The 19,753-nt window shown below is 41.1% G+C and overlaps 1 protein-coding gene and 1 long non-coding RNA gene across 3 annotated transcripts in view; one reads left to right on the plus strand and one right to left on the minus strand.

The window, feature by feature from the left end:
- LOC144682969 (uncharacterized) overlaps nt 1–7,671 on the minus strand; it is a 192,819-nt gene extending 185,148 nt beyond the window's left edge. For both annotated transcript variants that reach the window (XR_013577140.1, XR_013577142.1), the window contains exon 1: nt 7,566–7,671. This is a non-coding gene — a long non-coding RNA (uncharacterized LOC144682969). The remainder of the gene's footprint in view (nt 1–7,565) is intronic.
- Nucleotides 1–19,753, plus strand: part of LOC144682963 (T-cell surface protein tactile-like) — a 110,978-nt gene that overhangs the window by 61,996 nt on the left and 29,229 nt on the right. The window contains exons 4-7 of the mRNA XM_078545895.1: nt 3,981–4,194; nt 7,229–7,293; nt 9,196–9,280; nt 15,373–15,549. Coding sequence (XP_078402021.1) covers nt 3,981–4,194; nt 7,229–7,293; nt 9,196–9,280; nt 15,373–15,549 — 541 coding nt within the window. The remainder of the gene's footprint in view (nt 1–3,980; nt 4,195–7,228; nt 7,294–9,195; nt 9,281–15,372; nt 15,550–19,753) is intronic.

Consider the following 19,753-nt stretch of genomic DNA (forward strand, 5'->3'; position numbering starts at 1 on the left):
TGCAAGGCATGTGGCTCCAAAGAACACTGGAAGTACCAATGCAGAAAGCAAAGACTTGAGTAAATGGTTTGACATGAAGAGAAGCCACAGCCAGAGGCTAGACAAATACAGCATTCAAATCAGCTAAGAGCACACGTCAGACATTGTTAATATGTGATCCATGAAATGTCTAGCCAAGTTACATGGTCAGATGTTGAGGATAACCAAACCATCAATACACAGAGTGAGCAGACATTCTGCACAATGAAAATCAAAGAATATATGGGCACAGTGGTACCTTTGCCACCATCCAGATTATATGCCCACAGATGCAGGTTTGGTAGAAATTTTATGTAAAATTGGATACCGGTGCAGGTGCAAAATGCCTTCCACTTCGCACACTGAAATGTACATACCCACAGAAATGGCAAGTGATGCTTTAACCAACCACAGCCAAACTCACTGCGTACAATGGTTCAGAGATTCCATCCCTGGGATCCATTACACTCAAGTCTCGCTAAAATAACTCACCCTGTCACCCCAGATATTTTATATTGTTGGCACCAGTGGTCCAGTGATTATAGGCCGACCAGCATTTAGGGACCTGTCCTTGGTGACCATCCATGATATCATCAAGACAATGACAAAGACCACAAGAAGCATCATTGGAAGCCCTGTGCCTGTGCATACACTGGGAGAAAGCCACCTAACTCTGCAAATGCAGATCATCAGACATAAGGCTACATGGCAGTTGAAACTAAATATGCACACCCATTCTGAACTTCCAACCTTCATCATACTGCGGAATTAATGTGGAGTTATTATTTGGTAGACAAGTGCGGATAACCCACCCTCGTCATCACTCGTTGATGCTCCCAGGAATATAAGATACATTAGATAGTGGAATTTGAATTCAATAAAAAAGAAAGTCTGGAATTAAAAATCTAATGATGACCATTAAAAAAAAGTCGATTGTTGGAAAAACCCACCTGGTTCACTAATGGCCTTTAGAGAAGGAAATCTGTGATCCTCACTTGGTCTGGCCTACATGTGACTCCAGACCGACAGCAATGTGGTTGACACTTAAATGGCCTCTGAAATGGCCTAGCAAGCCACTCAGTTCATGAGCAATTAGGGATGGGCAATGAATGCTGGCCTAGCCAGCGACACCCACATCCCATGAATGAATGAAAAAAAATTGAAAAACAGGGGAAGGTAAAATGTGCCCATTTGAATAATGAATTACTCAACTTGACCATCAGACAAAAAGGTTTTGCGTACAACACCCAACTGATGGAACATGGAATCCAGCAGAAATTGTCAGCATATGCCCAGAAACAAGATAATATCAAATACAAACAGTGTGCAAAAACAGAAGCCAATACCACAACTAAAAACTAGAGTAATTCTATTGCGAAGGGAACATGGATCTAAGATGTAAAACTGCACCCTTAAACAGCCGTTGTGATATTGTAAGATTGCCAATGCAAACAATGAGGTGTATCTTTAAGAAGCTGCATAGTGACATTACTATGACCTCACCATGTGAGAGACTGGTGTATAAAAGTACAGTCTCAGTGTTAGTTGCTCACTACTGCCTGTGACCCTGTATCAGCAAGACTGTATGTGCGCCTTATGAGTCAGGCATGTACAAGTAACCAGCCTATGTAACTCTTAGGTCCCATGCCAGATCAGGACCTGTGCAGAGGTGCACATAGTTGTTGCAAGTAATAAATTTCAGATACTTGTGTTTGACCAGAACCCTCATCAGTCTCAATATCTTTCTTAGTATAGATAGCATAGAGACAGATCCCTTGAGGTCTACTTCAAGATCCTCAAGATATACAGTGATGACAGATTGGACATATCATGTCATTAGCATTCTGAAAACATACTGCAGCCTCCAGCCAAGATCACCATAACTAAGTCTGGATGCAAAAGCAAATTGCTGATAAGTTTCAGAGACTTGTAAATCTATTGCTTTTTATTAGGGTATATTCAGACACAATGTTGTTTTCTTCAGCTTTCCTGTAAATAGTTTAATTCTTTAAGGATAAACTTCTAGTTTAGATAAAAAAGGGTATGTTGTGGTATGATGTGTATGTGCCTTTAAGGTCACATATCTTAAACTGCTGTCAATCATTACTCATCTCTAGACAGAATGTGATTTCGTAATCCCATGATTCTGTACTCAGCATATAGTAGCAGCCGTCAAGGCAGATGTACCTCCTCAGCCTCACAGTTAATACTGTATCTGCATTGTTCTAGCTTCTAATAAATAACCTACATTATTGTTTTACCAATCGGTGTTATATCATTGGTACATTTATGATAAACAGAAGAACGCAGCAGACTCTGATTACATGGGCCCGATTTTCAAATACCAACAGGTCAAAATCCAGGATGGATGCGATTTAAAAATCGCAGTCCTGGAGGTCATCTCTGAATCCTGATGCCTGTTGGGCAGTTTGGCATTTGTAAAGTGAGTCAAAATTCTGGAACTCCCTTCCTAACAGCACTGTAGGTGTACCTACACCAAATTGACAGCAGGGGTTCAAGACGGCAGGTCAAAATCACCTTCAAGGGCAGTTAAGGCTTGACAAGAAATGCTAGTCATGCCAGCAATACCAAAATTTCACAAAAGAAAATAAATTTATAAAATGAAAAAAATAAACTTACAAACGGCCAAATGTGGAACCCTTCCCTTAGATTGACTTGTTGTCATTTATTAGAGTAATTGAGGTGGTTGTAAATTTTAAATATTCATATGTTGTAGACATTGGAGTTACTAAAGGATTAAAAGCATTCTTTTGATTTACCTTTTTAGTTCTTAAGAGTGGGCTACACCTTGAGAAATGCTGGTTGGCCTTCCACTTGAAGTGCTGCTGTTACTCTCAAGATGGGGTTAATTAGGGAATTCCAGAATAATTAAACATATTGAATTCTAGAGTAATTCATTGTGAATGAACAGCAAATTCAGGATGGCATGTGGCCTGCAGTGAAACATGAGGTGATTTGTGCTGCTCTGGTAAATGCTTATTTTAACCAACGCTGATCCCACGATCAAATTTTAAGCGCTGTGTCTAAAGATGACCTGATGTTGATGTGGTTAGAATTGGTGTGATGTAGAAACGTCACATCAAAGGATAGTGATGACTACAAATCAAGAGAAGTTATCTATGGCCTGAATTTTGGGTGCAATCGGGAAATGGACCACCGACTGTGATTGGCCCCCGACCACGATTTCACACTGGCTGGCAAATTAACAGCCAGCCAGCTTGAAACGCACGCTGAAAAGATCAGCACTGTCAGGGTGGGAGCAGGAGGAGGGCGGGCACTGGTGAGTGCTGAGAAAGCTCCCTGAAGATAGAGAGCTGCATCAGGGAACTGCAGACCCGAAAACAATGAAATAAAGTTTTTAAAATCAGGAAAAAAAATGTCCAAGCATCACAACCAGGCAGCTGCGGGCACCTAAACACATGGATGATAAAAATGCTGTCCATAGATTTTTATTTTACTTAATAATGGAAACCTCATCCTGCCTTGGATGTAAGTTTATTTTTTTCATCCTGCCCTTGGATGAGGTTTCATGAAAAATGCAAAGTCTGCCTGGCCGATTTGCCCATCTGCCTACTGAAAAATCAGAGTCAATTGCGCCTTTAATGGGCTTAATTGCCCTCTTAATTGTCAACGGGCGCGCTTCCAACTTTTGCATGCGCCTGAGTGAAATATCGTACGAGATGACGTTGGGGTGCTCGCCCAATGTCTTAGGACACAATTTTATGTCCCACAGGCAGGACATTAAATAGTGCCCTATTTGTTACTTGTCCCCAGAATGTAATATTAAGGAGAGAATATAGTGTATTAGTATTGAGCACAGTGCCACATAATTGATAAATTTATGCAGGAGAATTATAGAATCCTTAGTGATGGTTGAATATTTGTCTGATAATTAACATAGCAAACCTGAAATAACTTACATTTTCTCTTTATTTTAATAGAAAAGCAATGGAACTTTAAAAAAACTTATTCATTCAAATGGTCTTGGATTTGAAATTAATAAATCCAGTCAATACAAAGATAGAATTCAACTAGGTGCAAATTATAGTTTGGAGATCAATCCTGTCTTGGCAGTGGATGATGGAGATTTCATATGTCAGGTGGTGACATTGCATGGTCAAGAAACCAACATCACAACTAAAGTTTATGTATTTGGTAAGTCGGTTGAAAAATAAAATATTTAAGTTATCCTGAAGTTATTGCAATGGTAAATGATCCATAACTGAGTTTGAAAGCGATTCAGAAGACATATTTGTGATGTTGATAATGTTTTGGGACCAGCTTGACATTGTCTAGCCCTCAAGGGAACTTTCCATGACCCTGCTTCTAGTACGGAATATTGCTCGATGGCAATGCACATCATGGAATGGAGTGTAGGGGTCATCATGCATAATTCACGGCACTCCTAATTTTCCAGGATTAACTGGAAAATTAAGAGCACCGTAAACCAGGTACATGGACCTCCTTGCACAATTCTCTTCTTGTTTTTGTTGAGCAAGACTTGAAACTAGTAACAAAAATTGCTGGGAACTGTGGTGTAGTTGTTATGCTACTGAACCTGTAATCCAGAGCACAAGAGATCAAATTCTACCATGGCAGTTTAAATTCAGTTTAAATAACTTGGATTTAAAAAAGCTGTTTTTGTAACCATTACCATGAAGCTGTCAGGTTGTCATGTAGAGAAGGGAACTTGCTGTTCTAATCCAGTTAGGCCTATATGTCATTCCAGTCCCACACCAACCTGGTTAAACATTAATTGTTCTCTCAAGTGATCCAACAGACCATTCATTTCTGTCAAACTAGGGATGGGCAATAAATGTCATCCTTGCCAGCGATGACTACATCCTGAGAAAATGAATCAATTTTTTAAAAAGTGCATTCTTGTGAAATAAAAACAGAAAATGCTGAAAAACTCAACAGGTCTGGCAGCATCTGTGGAGAGAAAAACAGAATTAACATCGAGTCCATATGACTCTTCTTCAGCCTACCTTCTTTTGATGTTGATGCACAGACACTCAGCTTTCTCACTGCAGTTAAAGGCACACTGCCCAACAATTTCAATTGCACAGTTGATGAATTCACTGTCCATTATGCAACTAAGACAAGTGGAACAGGAGCCGTCAGCATCAATTCCTGTCCTCTCTGGAGTTAACCGATCATAGCTGGAGGAGGGTAAAAAAGGAACGGGCCTTACAATTTTAACCTTACTGCTCAGGCTAAGGAGAGTAAACATTAACCCAAATTGCTATCTGGCAGGTCCTGCTGGAAAATCTATGTGTGGATATCAGTGGGAAGATTTTTGCTTTGATCATCTGGGCAGTAATCTAGCAGAACAGATCACCCACCTGTTAAAGCACAGTCTATTTTCATTGCAAAACAGAATTACCTGGAAAAACTCAGCAGGTCTGGACCTGCTGAGTTTTTCCAGGTAATTCTGTTTTTGTTTTGGATTTCCAGCATCCGCAGTAGTTTTTTGTTTCTATTTTCATTGCATTCATTTCAAGGAATGAAAATTGGGAAGATTTTATAAAGGGCAGAAAATCTGCTCTGCCAAATTTTCAGCTGGGCAATGAAGATGAAAATCTATTCCTTAGTGCTGTTATGACCAGGTGAGGAGGAATTAGCTAGATTTCCTTTTATTCAACCCCCTTGGTTGGTCGCAACAAATTTGTTTAAAATGCTTTTCCCTGTGGATACCTTTTCCAGTCTAAATTTAACTTTTAACAAGTAGTCAATCAAACCAGGTTTTCCTGAGTCAAAGAAAGAGTAAGTTTATTAGTTACTCAAACCCAAGGAAAAATAATAAAGGATGCGATGACACACACACAGACACACATAGACGTGCATGCGCAGACATCAGAAGTAAAGAAGTTAAGAGTCCAAGTAAAAGTTCAAAGAACATACGAGCAAGTCCTTGTCTTGTGCGTGAGTCGTAGCTAATGGAATGGTGCAGCCATTAAGTTAGGTGATTTTGGTAGAACTCTGGATTTGGCTTTGTTCAGTTTTGCACTCTGTCAAAGAAGACACCCTTTGATTATTTCTACAGAGGGATGTGTTTGAGAGATGGCCTGCTCTGTAGGGGTTGTTGCCCTTTACTTCCTTCCTTCTTGTTTTGTTTTTCAGAGCCAGTTTTTAAACTCATCTGTGTATTCCCAGAAGGGAATTCAATTGACACATCTTGCATCCAATTCCATTTCAATCTTTCATCTCTGGAACCTTTTGACACATTTTGAGATATAAATCAACAGGAGATGGGAGTTCTCTCAATCTCCACAGGGGTTTTGAATGGTGGTGTGTAGCTGGCTGTCTGGCAGTTTCCATTGTCTTCACAGAATTTCAGTGGATCAAAAGTTCAGCAGTTTGCATTTTTTATGCTTTCCATTCAAGCATCTATGTTTGAACTGGGCCTTGATATGCCCACCCCTCTGCCCCCACAACCCCACCACCCCACACGCAGGTGCAAATTCCATGCAACATCTCAGCATAGGCCTGTAGTACGATCCATAGGAACTTTCCAGGAATGGTCATTTTACAGTATCAGCCATCTTTTGATCTGTGTTTTTTCTTGTATTTTTTAAAAAAAGGTCTTCTTTAAAGGTCTGTGGTTAGTTAGTGAAGTTGTGGCAGCTCCCACTCCATCATTGTTATGACAGTGTGGGCAGGAATAAACTCAGTTAAATTAAGATGGTGATCATAGTCTTGGAGTTGGTTGAGGGATAAACATTGATCAGGATATTGGATGATTTCACTGCACTTTCTTGTGTAGTGCAATGGGATCTGTTTTATCCAGCTGAGCAGGCAGGCAGGATCTCAGTTTAATGTTTCAACCAAAGGTGGCATCCCTGACAGTGCAACATCTGCCAGTACTGCCTAGGTGATATGCTTAAATCATGGGGTGAGAGTTAAACCCTTAACCTTCTACACAGAGACAAAAGTGCCACTATTCAGTCAAGCTGGCAAATGCACAACTGGCAGATAATTTTCTGAAGCAGTTCCCTCCAAATGTCTCAAACACACAAAATACTGTAAGTAAGTGGTGTATTTTATGGGAATTAAGAGCAAATTGACAGTTGTCATTTGGCTTTTCCCATAGCAGTATTTATGTCTGTTGAGTGCAATTAGATTATTTCTGTCATGAATAAGGTAACACCTTTTTGAAAATATAAATTTTGGAACATTCATATTTCAGCTGAACCAGTGAGTCCACAGATTCATGAGGAATTAAACTATTTTTCTTTGAACAAACTACACTTGGTAAGTATTGTAATCTTCTCCACTAATAAAAAAACAACATGAAAGTAGCACAATATTAAGAGTCCCCTCACAATTTGTATTGATGTGATTGACCTCTATTGCTGATGGTTGTACGTAATAACAGATGTTATGTTTTAAAAGTCTGTGGCAGTTTTGTTAATCAGAAAGGTCCGGGGCATGCTATACACGCACATTCACACAGACACACTGACGCACATAAACATGCACACACACACAAAACTGGTATTTAATGCCAGCAACGGGTGTCTCACCCGCGGGCTGAAGAGTGGTGAGAGTTCAATGTCGCCTCCGTTCAGGAAGGCCTACCACATTCAGTACCTATCAAGCATATAACTGGGCAACAGTGGGCTTTCCCTGGGATCAAGTATTCTGGGGGAGGAAGACCCACCCCGCTGAGTGTTGCTGGCCAGTAAGAGGCTGTTAGCTCTTCATTGTTCAGCAGTGTCATCAGGGAGGCAGTGGCTACTGCAAGTACTGCACCCACTTGAGGCATAGGATCACTGATGAACCCAGGCGCAAGTGAGTGATGGCAGGACGGGCGTCGGGGCTGTGGATTTCCATCAAGGGGTGTGGGTTCATCAGTAAGAGTGTGGCTCTCAGCGGGCCCCACCACTTACCTTCCCAATGTCAGTTCCCTGAATCAGGCACTGAGTGTCTTTGAAAGAGCAACCCCCTCCCAGTGCCTCCCCCTCCGGGAGCACACAAGGAATTCTGACAGGGTCTGTTTCTCATGTTCCTTACATAGCGAGACCCCCATCTGCCACTGATATTCACGCAGATGAGGACTCAATTGGGGCAGTGGTGGAAAGGTGGTGATCTCCCCATCCATCACACCCCACCACCAAACTCGCCAGAGGGAAGGTATTAAAATCCACCCGCATACACACACACCTCAGAGGAGAAATAGGAATCAATTCAATTGGACAATCGCTTTCAAATAGCCCATCCCCCCATCTCTCAACCTTTTCCATCAAGGTTGCTGTAATGTTAGTGCACTATGTTTTGACTATCAAGCACTGTCTTGTGAACTGAATGTTACATTACATCTGACATTTCATGGTGTCCTCCTCTAGTGAAAGGCACTTAACAGTGAAGTGATTGGCATGACAATATTGCTGATGTTGCCAGTTCAGCAGCTTCAATATTTCAATGTTATATACCTTTGTTTAACATGTGAAAATTATTTGTCAAGGCACATTGCCTTTGCTAACTCAGTCTTCAGGAATATTTGATAATTCGTTAATGTTCAAAGTTTATTATTTTGTACACAACCTTTATCATCTAATGACAATTGAAATTCCATTCCCAACAATGCACTTCTTAGACGAGGGATCCCAAACTATGCATCGCCCAAGCTCTGAGACAGCAATGGTGGCTGCGGAGCAGAGACTCAGATTTGACAGTCCAGAAATTGGTCGCGAGGTCCCTTTAAATCTGTGTTTTTTGTGCCTATGCACATGGCCTAATCCAATGAGTTCTGAGGCCTGACTGCTGACACCAGCAGAGCCTGAAAAATGGCTGGTGTCTTAGTTGTTTTTTGTGCCTGAGGCCCTCCTGTTTGAAACAATCACCCCCACCCACGACCCTTGCTCAACAACTCTCCACCCGCCCCTGCCCCCCAGCTCAACCCCTGCCTGCTGCAAATTTCACTCTGGGGTTGCACCAAGCATGAAGCATTAGAATGGGGTTGCAGCAGAAGAAAGTTTGGGAAGCACTGTCTTAGACGATTAGTGAAAATGTAATACATCAAATTATTCTGTTGGAATTTTAAAATTCTCTAATACATCTGAAAACTTAAACATACAAAAGAACCACCAATTGCACTATTCTGTTCATTTGAATGTTTTCCTTGTAATTATAAAACAATTTTTTTTGATTCAGAATGCTACCTGTATCTCACAAAAAGCATATCCAGAGCCAAATATCACATTCTACTTGGATGAATTTCCTCAAGATGGGGATAATGGTACGAAAACTTTGCATTTTACTATAAGCATAGTTATTAGTGATTGTATAAATATTACCTAGCCATTCATTGCATAAACAATGGTAAAAAATGTAGCGACTATCCCCCCTCACCTTTCTTCACCTGCATGATGCTTTGACACAAGTGACCACATGATCCTTCTCCTACACCTCTCCACTTTCACCAGGCTGGTTGGAGCTGCATTCAACTTCTTCAATTCTTATCTATCTAATCCTAGCCAGAGTATTACTTGCCATGGACTCTCTTCTGCTCCCACAACAATACCTCATGTGCCCCACTCCAAGAATCTACCCTTGGCCCCTATTAGTTCTCATCTGCATGCTGCCCATCTCACAGAACTAGTATTCACATTTAGCTCCACCTCAGCACCACCTCTCGATTTCACCACTGTTGCTAAGTCATACTGTTTATCCAATATCCAATAATGGATAAGCAGAAATTTTTCTAATTAAATATTGGGAAGGCTGCAGTCATTGTCTTTGGACCCCACTAAAAATTCCATTCCCTAGCAACAGAGTTCATTCCTGTGCTGGTAACTGTGTGAGAGTAAACCAGAATGCTCACAACCTTGCTGTCATACCGGACCTCAAGCTTCTGACCACATATCCGTGCGATCATTAAGCCCACCTAAGCACTGATTTCCAACTTTTTAGAATTGCCCAACTTCACCCCTGTCTCAGATAATCTGCTGCTGTAATCTTCATTCATGCCTTTGTGACCTCTAGACTTGACATTTCCAGTGCACTCCTGGCTGGTCTCCCACATTCTACCCTATGTAAACATGAGGTCATCCAAAACTCTGCTGCCCATACCTTTACTTGCACCATGTTCTGATCACCTATTTTCCTTGTGCTCAATGAGCTACTTTGCCTTCCAGTCAAGCAATGCTTTGATTTAAAGTTCTTATTCTTGTTTACAAATTCCTCTATGACCTTGCCCTTCCCGATCTCCTCCCTAGCTCCACAGCCCTTTATAATATCCGAGCTCATCTAATTCTAGCCTCTTGAGCATCCCAATTTTAATTGTTCTACCATTAATAGCCGTGTCTTCAGCTGCTTAGGTTCTAAGCCCTGGCATTCCTCTCTAAATATCTCTGATTCTCAACCTCTTTGTTCCTTGAAGATGTTTTTTAAAACCTTCCTCTTTGGCCAAGCTTTTAGCCATTTGCCCTCACACAGCCTTATGTGACTTGATGTCTAATTTTGTTTTACAATGCTCCTGTGAAGCACCTTATGAAATTTTAGTGCACTAATGTCACTATTTTTAAAATTCTTTCACGGAACACTGTTGGCAAAGCCAGCATTTGCTGCTCATCTCAAATTGCCCTTGAGAACTCGGTGGTGAACCACTTTCTTGAAACACTGCAATCTATCTAATACAAGTGCACCCATCGAGCGGTTAGGAAGGGAATTCCAGGATTTTGATCCAGTGACAGTGAAGAGACAGCAATATTGATCCAAGTTGGGATGGTGTGTAGCTTGGAGGAGAACATGTAGGTGGTGGTGTTCCTATGCATATGCTGCTCTTTTCCTTCTAGGTGGTAGCGTTTGCAGGTTTGGAAGATGCTGTCAAAGGAGTCTTAGAGAGTTTCTGCAGTGCATCTTGTTTATGGTACAGACTGCTGCCACTGTGCATCAGTGGTGTGCAGAGTGATTGTTTAAAGCGATGGATGTGGTACTCATCTAGTGGGCTACTTTGTCCTGGATTGTAATGAGCTTCTTGAGTGTTGTTGGAGCCACACTCATCTAGGAAAATGGAGACAATTTCATCACACTGACTTGTGCCTGGTGAATATGGACAGGCTTTGGGGAGTCAGGTGTTAAGTGACCATACTTACTGCAGAATTTCCAGCCTCCTGAGCCTATTATACCCTCTGCGCCCCTTGGAAACACTCACCTTCTCCTGCACTGTTGTGGTGAAAACTACTTCCATGTCTGTTGAATACTCAACTTTTAATCTCTTTTCTTAATTGTGCCCAGTGAACTTAATACGCTCTTAACAACCATGCTTTATATTTTTAAAAAACATATTGTGGATGTTCCTTAAATGTAGGGATGTCCAAGTCATTGTCTTCATGGTCTATGTATCTGTGTACCTTGGAGCCTCAGGGGTCAAATATAAAGGTTAAATCTTCCCAATGACCTGAATTTGCTGATTCTAACAGACCTAGGTATTCTGACTTAAAATTAATTCACCAATAACAATGCTTCTAAAAACTGTCCCTTCCAAAATGTCCATGCACCAGGCTCAAATTCAAACTGGACAAAACACCAATGCAAAAAAAACCCACAAAGGATTGTGTTGCCAGAGCTGGAAGTAAAAGGTGACCCTAAAGCTGTAGATTTCACACTCCTACTTTAATCCCTTTAGGAATGAGAATGCTCAAAGGGACACTAAAACCTGATAAAGGCTCATCTGCTGCTTTCTAGATTTATTCCACCATTTTAAAATTGTACTTACTATTTTGCTAGTTTCTGAATTTCAGCTTCATTGCCTTGCAATTCAGCGAGCAAAATATTGATATGAAAATACAAAAAGGGCAAGCAACAAGAGGTAGGTTCATCAAACTCATCCAATCCAATATATGATATATATACTGCCTACCTACCCTCTAGAAGTATTAACTGCTATGACAACAGAATACCTGGAATAGCTTATTCATGTGGATGGCTTCTAGCATACATGGCTTTTGAATTTTTCACGTGATGCATGCACAAGGATTTACCCTTGGCTCTCTAGTGTCATTCTCACCTTTGAGTCAAAAGGTTGTCAGTTCAAGTCATACTCCAGAGGCTTGAGCACATCATCTAGGCAGACATTTCAGTCTAGTACCTTAAAATAATGCAGTTAAGTTTTTAAACCGAAGATTCCACATGCCCCCTCAGGTAAACATGCAAGATCACATGAAATTATTTGTAGACGTTTAGGAGACTTTTACTGGCCTTCTCGCCAATTGTTGTCTCCCAACTAGCACGTTAAAAAAAGATTATCTGGCTATCATTTTCCTTTGTGCGATTGTCAGAAGTCAGGGACACTTCCAGTGTTCAGTGTGACCATGTGTGTAGGAAGTGTCTCCAGCTGCAGCTACTTAAAACCCGCGGTTCGGAGCTGGACCTGCACCTGGAGTCACTGTGGAGCATCCACAAGGATAAGATCTTTGTAGGTAGCATGTACAGCGAGGTAGTCACATTGGTGGTAAAGAGTGCACAGTCAGAGAGGGAATGGGTGACTGCCAAACAGAGTAAAAGCATTAGGCAGGAGGTGCAGGAGTCCCCTGGGTCCATCTCCCTCTCTAACAAATTTTCCATTTTGGATATTGCTGGGGGAAATGGTTTCTCAGGGGAATGCAGCGAGAACCAACTCCATGGCACCACAAGTGGCTCAGCTGCATGGTGGGGGGGGGAAGGGGTGTGTGTGAAAAGAGCGGGAAAGCAATAGTGACAGGGGATCCTATCATAAGCAGAACAGGTAGATGTTTCTGAGCATGCAGACGTGATACCAGGATGGTATGTTGCCTCCCTGGTGCCAGGGTCAAGGATGTCACTGAGTGGCTGTAGGACATTCTGAAGAGGAAGGGTGAAAAGCCAGTGGTCCATATCGGTACCAATGACATAGGTAAAAAGAGGGATGAGAACATAGGGAGCTAGGAAATAATTAAAAGCAGGACCTCAAAAAGGTAGAAATCTCAGGATCATTCCCAGTGCCATGTGGTAGCAAGATCAGGGATAGGAGAATAGACCTGATGAATGCGTGGCTGGAGAGATGGTGTAGGAGAGAGGGATTATGTTCCTGAGGCATGGGGGCAGATTCTGGGGAAGATGGGACACGTACAAGCTGTACAGCAGTACCGCAACCAATCTTCTCGTAGCGGTATTTGCTAGTACTTTGGGGAGGGTTCAAGCTATATTGGCAGGGGGATGGGAACCTGGGTGGAGAGACACAAGAGAAGGAAGCAAAGATAGGGATGCAAGACAGAAAAGTAGAAAGCAAAAGTGGAAGGCAGAGGAAACAAGGGCTAGCAGTAAATAGCCATAGTATGAAAAAAAGGTATAAAAATGTTTTTAAAAAGTCTAAAGGCATTGTATTTGAATGCATGGAGCATTCGCAATAAGGTAGATGAATTAACAATGCAAATAGGTGTAGATGGGTACGATATGATTGCGATTATGGAGACATGGCTGCAGGGTCACTAAGGCTGGGAACTGAATATCCAAGGTACACGATATTTAGGATGGACAGACAAAAAGGAAAAGGAGGTAGCGTAGCATTGTTAGTTAAGGATGAAATCAGTGCAATAGTGAGAGAGGATATTGGCTCAGAAAATCTAGGTGTAGAATCAGCCTGGGTGGAAATAAGAAGAAACAAAGGGCGGAAAACATTAGTGGGAGCTGTCTATGGGCCTCTAAACAGTAGTGATAAGGATTGTCGTATGAGGAGAGATTATGCTGCCTAGGCCTGTATTCACTGGAGTTTAGGAAAATGAGAGGGGATCTCATTGAAACGTATAAAATTCGGACAGACTGGATACAGGGATGATGTTTCCTCTGGCTGGAGGGTCTAGAACAAGGGGTCACAGTCTCAGGATACGGGGTAGACCATTTAGGACTGAGATGAGGAGAAACTTCCTCACTCAGACGATGGTGAACCTATGGAATTCTCTACCACAGGAGGCTGTGGAGGCCAAGTCACTGAATATATATAAGAAGGAAATAGATTTCATGACTCTAAAGGCATCAAGGGTTATGGGGATAGCGCAGGAGTATGGCGTTGTATTGAGATAGAGGATCAGCCATGATCATATTGAATGGCGAAGCACGCTCGAAGGGCCGAATGACCTACTTCTGCTTCTATTTTTCTATTTTATTGCTATTTGTGGAATCTTGTTGTAGACAATTTGGCTACCATGTTTCCTGCATTACAGCAGTGCTCGAACTTCAAAACAGTAGTGGCATTGGTTGTAAGGTGCTTTGGGATCCTAAGGTCATGAAATGTGGATTCGTCCTTGGCCAGACCCCAAGTTGTTGGTGAAAACACTTTGATTAAATTAAAGAAAGTTTGAGATCCAAGACACTAAGTGAATAAAGCCAAAGATTCCATGGGTTTTGAACAAACAAAAGTAAAACTTTATCATACAAGCTTAGAAAGATAAAACAATTTACAATATCTATCCTATACTCTAACATTCGGTGTATGAGCTACATGTGAATTAACAAGCCCACTGTGGTCAACCACACCACACGACACAGTAAATGCCAGTTGCAGCTAAAACAGATTCCATGGATTTTGCAATAACCCAGACACCTGTAATACTGTGAGTCAACCAATCCCACTGAAACTTAGTGTCTCTTCTGAGAGTTTCCAATCTTCACCTTCGAAGATCTCACCTTAGAATTCTCTCCAAAAGTTGCTCCAAATCTGATGGCTTCAATGACAGCCTACCTCACAAGCTTTCAACCTCGCCATCCGAGATTTTATTCCCCTGGATTCCAGAGTACACTCAAGCATCAATTTACAAGCACAATTTCAGAACACCACTGCTCCAAAGGGGTGCCCTCGTCCCAATGGCCTGCATCACAGAGTCACCAACCTTTGGCTGCCTTCTCGTATCTTCACGACTTCCCCTGAGCCCACTTCACTTAAAGTCTGATCCCCACAGCCCTTTTTCTAACTGGAATCCGTTTCTCTGCTCCTCTTTTTATTAATTTAACTGGGACCTGCTGCTGTTCCTCGTCTTTGCCCCTCACCTGGAACACTTGCTGGCTGACTGACTATAAAACTGATTGCATCAGACCTGCTGTTCACTGACATTTTAACTAATCCAGTGACCTATCCAAACACTCCCAAGAATGTCCCGCCCTTCTTATTAGGCAGGAACAAATGTAACAAACATTGGGACACCCTATACCTTAAATATTACAATCTCCACAGATTGCTAACTTAGACAGGCAAAAATGGATTTCATAACAGGCTATATAAGTGCAAATTCATTCCTTCTTCTTTACCCTACACATTATATCTGGTTTGGTTGGAGCATTGAAAAAATACTGAAACTTGGCTCAAATGTTTTTCAGATTCTGTTACAGTATCAGAAGTCTTCCAGGACTCAAACGGCTTATATGATGTGAAGAAAAGATTGTCCATAGAGCTTAAAGCAGACCAATGGAGGTTTGTTTGGTGTGATGCTGTGTTCTCACTGCCTGGAAATAAGAGCAGAGTTATACAGTCTAAAAAGATACCCCTCAATAACTGTGAGTATTGATTACTATGAAATAGCTACAATTGTTCAGTTAGTAATGGAACATTGAAAGATTCGCTTATTGTCAAACCTTGTAGTTTCAATATAATATAGCAAAAGGCTTTCTCAAGGTCCTTGATTTCTGCATTGCTTGTTATTTCTATACACCATTGATGTTTGAAAACTTTCATCTTGGAGGTGGGAATAGGAAGTGCAGGATTCCCAACATCGCAATCCTGCTTCCTGACTGGCAGTGCCACTCACACTATTTCATGGTGGACAGTCAGGGGCGAGCTGGAGTTGAGCCTGCTGTCTCCCATGGAAGGCCCAAAGAGGAAATGATGCAGACCTACGCCAAGGTGACGAGGTTATAAGGCCCATTTCCATTTGCTGAGACATTGGCTCAGCACTGGAGATTAGTGTGAGGCCTCTGACCCTTACCCCCTACCCCTCTCACTCCCTAGTGCTTCCCTTACCCCCTCACCCCCTCAGCCCCTTGCCCAATAACCACTCTTACCCCGTATTCCCTTACCCCATCACCTCCTTACCCACTCACTCCCTTACCCTCAACGCACTTCTCAACCCACTCAACCTAGTATTCGCTATAAGCAGAACTTACAAGCCTTATAATAACATTGGGAAGTCTTTAACAAGGTCCTAACTCTGTCAAAACAAACTGTACTTGAAAAAAAAGGCTGAAAACCATAATCCTCTTAACAGTTCATAAATCTGTCAAAATGACCAGGCTCACATTCCCCTTGACAGTTGTGCCAACAACTCCTGCTGAGCAGTATCCATTTGTGGCTTTGGAACTCAGACAAGCGTTAATAATGAGTTCGCTGAATGACATGACATTATTAACAACTCCTATTGTGATTAATCCATTTGTGGGTTTGGAACTCAACCAAACATTCATAATGAGATTCCATTGAACAACTGTAGCAACAAAACATCTTGAGCTGACTATATTAAAGCCTTTAAAGCCAATCAGAAGCTCAGCCATTTGTCACAGTTTTGGAATAGCCAATCAGATGGCTAGCTGAATTTCAAGGAAAACATGAAAGCAGAGGGGATGCTTCACACAATAAAATCCAAATTTCACTGTTGTGCAATGCAGAATAGCACTCTATCGAGTGGATATTGCAGCTGAAGATTTTTCCACTTCCACAATGCTGTTCAAAACAAAACCCTATTATCATTATATTAAAAACAAATATAACTTAAGGTACAGCAATTAACTTTGACAAGTAAAGTTGTCAACACCTTTAGAACATAACTTTCATTTGGTTCCCTTGTTTTGCAACACCTCTGAGCTGGTGTGAAATATGTTGCCTTCTGAGGCTACTTGAAAATTATGGAGGATCTGAAACACCCAGTCCTGCACTGGAGCCGGCAAAGTAGGGACAGCTGGGTGTGGGCTAATGACCAGCCTCCTTTCCCACGCTGATGAAAATTGCCGGCGCCAGAATGGAGAAATTCTGTAATCAAGTCCTGCCTATCATTTTTCAAATCCAACTGACAAGATTCAGCAGTGCATCAGGAAGGAAAAATCCAGCGCACTATGTTTATTTACACTGTGCAATTGAGCAGCAGTGTCATTTTTGCATCATAGTTATATTAAGATAATAACGTAATTGAGGTAATCTACAACCCACCTAAGCCTTGTGTCATTAAGGCATGTGAAATGCCTGAGAAACCTACTTACCAGCCGAAATCTGACTTTCTGGAAATAGTACCTTGGGGTCATTTATGTCCACCTGAAAGGACAGACTTGGATTAATGCTTTGTCAGAAAAGCTCTTTTGTCACTGCAACAAACAAACAAACATATTGCATTCTGCACATAACTATTTATGTCTGCAGCTGTATCATAACTTCAGTTTAAGAGGATTAACGTTAGATCATGGAAATTTGGGTTTGTCTCCTGACATTTGAATATTTACAGTAGTATTTGTGTTAGAAGATTGATTACCATCCTCTCCTGATTTCACTGGACATAAGTGATTTACAGGGTTTTGTGTCAGAGATGGTTTAGAAATAACCTGCTGCTGTTTTCACCTTTAACTGATGACAAAGGCAACTAAAAATCCCTCCTAAACTGGCTCTGGAAACTTCAAAATGAGACATCACTGCACCCATCTGAGAAAACAATAAATGGATAGATGCTTTCCAACTTGATTTGTGCGTGTTGTGCCAATGGTAGTATTTTACAGTGTTAAATTACCAAATACCTTTTGATGAAATTAAAATATTTAAATGGGTGTCTTATCTTTCCAGTTCGCAGTCAAGAAAGCAGATGAAACAGAGGAAGTCACTTAAACTGCCACCCAAAACTAGACCTCATGATATAATCTACTGTGACCAAATAAACATTGTTTATAACCCAATTGATATAATTCTTGTCAGTCCACGTAGACAATGAAGAGAATATTTTCAGATCTGAGATTCAAATATCATAACTGCCTTCAGGTATAAGCAGATTACATAAAATTGCTTGGAAACTAGGAACAATGAGGAATATTGTCATTGGCCTCAGAACCGATAGGATGGATGAGAAGTCTCATTTTAATTCCGCTTTTGGAATAAAACTTCCATCAGCCAGGTTTCCCAAGCATCAGGAAATTGGAAGTTCCCCATGATTTTCTGACCAACCAGTTGGTCAGGTAAGTCAAATTTCACTCCTAAATCTTTCTGCCTCTCTCCATGTCTCTGTCCACCTTTAAGACCATCCTTAAAACTCAGTTTCTTAACCAATTTTTTAATCACCCATATTCTGTGTCAGCATCCATTTTCCCATTCGCCTTTGAGAAGTGCTTTAGAGCGTTTTTCTACATTAAAGACTATACATTGTATAATGCCCATTGCTTCTGTTATGTTTCACCACATTATTTTGCCAATTTAACAGCAAACTGCTCTGACAGATACGCTGGATTAATACAATTGCCTCTTTAATTTATGGTGGTGTTAGTCAATATTAATTTGGCTGTATGAGGATAACAAGGGTTAACATGGAACAGTGCAGTAAGAATCTTCATCAGCACCACTTTCAACTTAATTATTGTACCTTTGAATATAATCCTCATGCATGTTGCAGAAAAACCCCGTAGGGAGATGTGGAAAAAATTCAAATAATAATCTATGTCTAATCTTGTTAATGGACATGTTCATGAGGCCCTCCTGGCCTTTATCATTATGATGCATTCATGTTAATAGAGTTGGTTTAAAATGCAAGCTGCTGTTGAACAACTTCAGGGATTTACAAAGAAGCCCTTTAACACCATCTACTAACAAAAAAGTGATGGAATAAAAACAGAAAATGATGGAAAAGCTCAGCAGGTCTGGCAGCATCTGTGGACAGGGAAACAGAGTTAACGTTTTGAGTCCGCACGAGTCTTCTTCAGAGCTTTTGCTTTGATAATAAAATGATGGATGTAGTTTAAGCTGCTGGGAGCTTTGTACCAGTCAGTGCTGTACCTGCAAATGTTCTTCAATTAAGTAACCCCTTGGGTATCCGAAGTGTTGAAGTGTTGTTTATACTATTTGTCTTTAAGCATCAGTTAAAGTCAAGTTTAATGAAGTGCCAATCAGCTAGTTTCCCTCTCTCAAACAATCTGATAAAAAAAAGGAATTGCATTTATATGGTGCCTTTCATGATCTCAGGAAATCCTAAAGTACCCTACTGTAAGTGAATTACCTCTGAGTTACAGAAACCAACTAGTTAAAGTATCATTTCAGAGGCTCGAGCACATTATCCAGGGTGACACTTCTGGGATTTTTAAGGGAGTCTTACAGGTGGTATGTTAAACATAGTCTGCCCTTTCAGGTGGATGTAAAAGATCCATGGCACTATTTGTGGAAGAACAAGACAGTTCTTATGGTATCCTAGTCAATATTCATCACTTGACAGCATCGCTAGATCAGATTATATGGTCATTATTTCATTGTTGTGGGACTTTGTGTGTGCATCTGGAGCAACAATGGCATTGAACCTATGGAGAAATCCATGGTATTCACTCCGCTGCTTAAAAAGAGACATGAAGGTATTGTAATGATTTACAAAACTTTGTACAAAACATGTTTACATTGTTGTTGCAGATTATTCCCCCCATTGGGCTGTTGTCTAAAACCAGCAGCAACCCCCTTGTAGGATGAATAGATCTATTGACAATTATATGCACCAATGCATTATGCTGCTTGTAGCCTGTTGCCTTGCCACTT

Source organism: Cetorhinus maximus, chromosome 7, assembly GCF_964194155.1.
Source record: "Cetorhinus maximus chromosome 7, sCetMax3.hap1.1, whole genome shotgun sequence".
Classification (NCBI taxonomy): domain Eukaryota; kingdom Metazoa; phylum Chordata; class Chondrichthyes; order Lamniformes; family Cetorhinidae; genus Cetorhinus; species Cetorhinus maximus.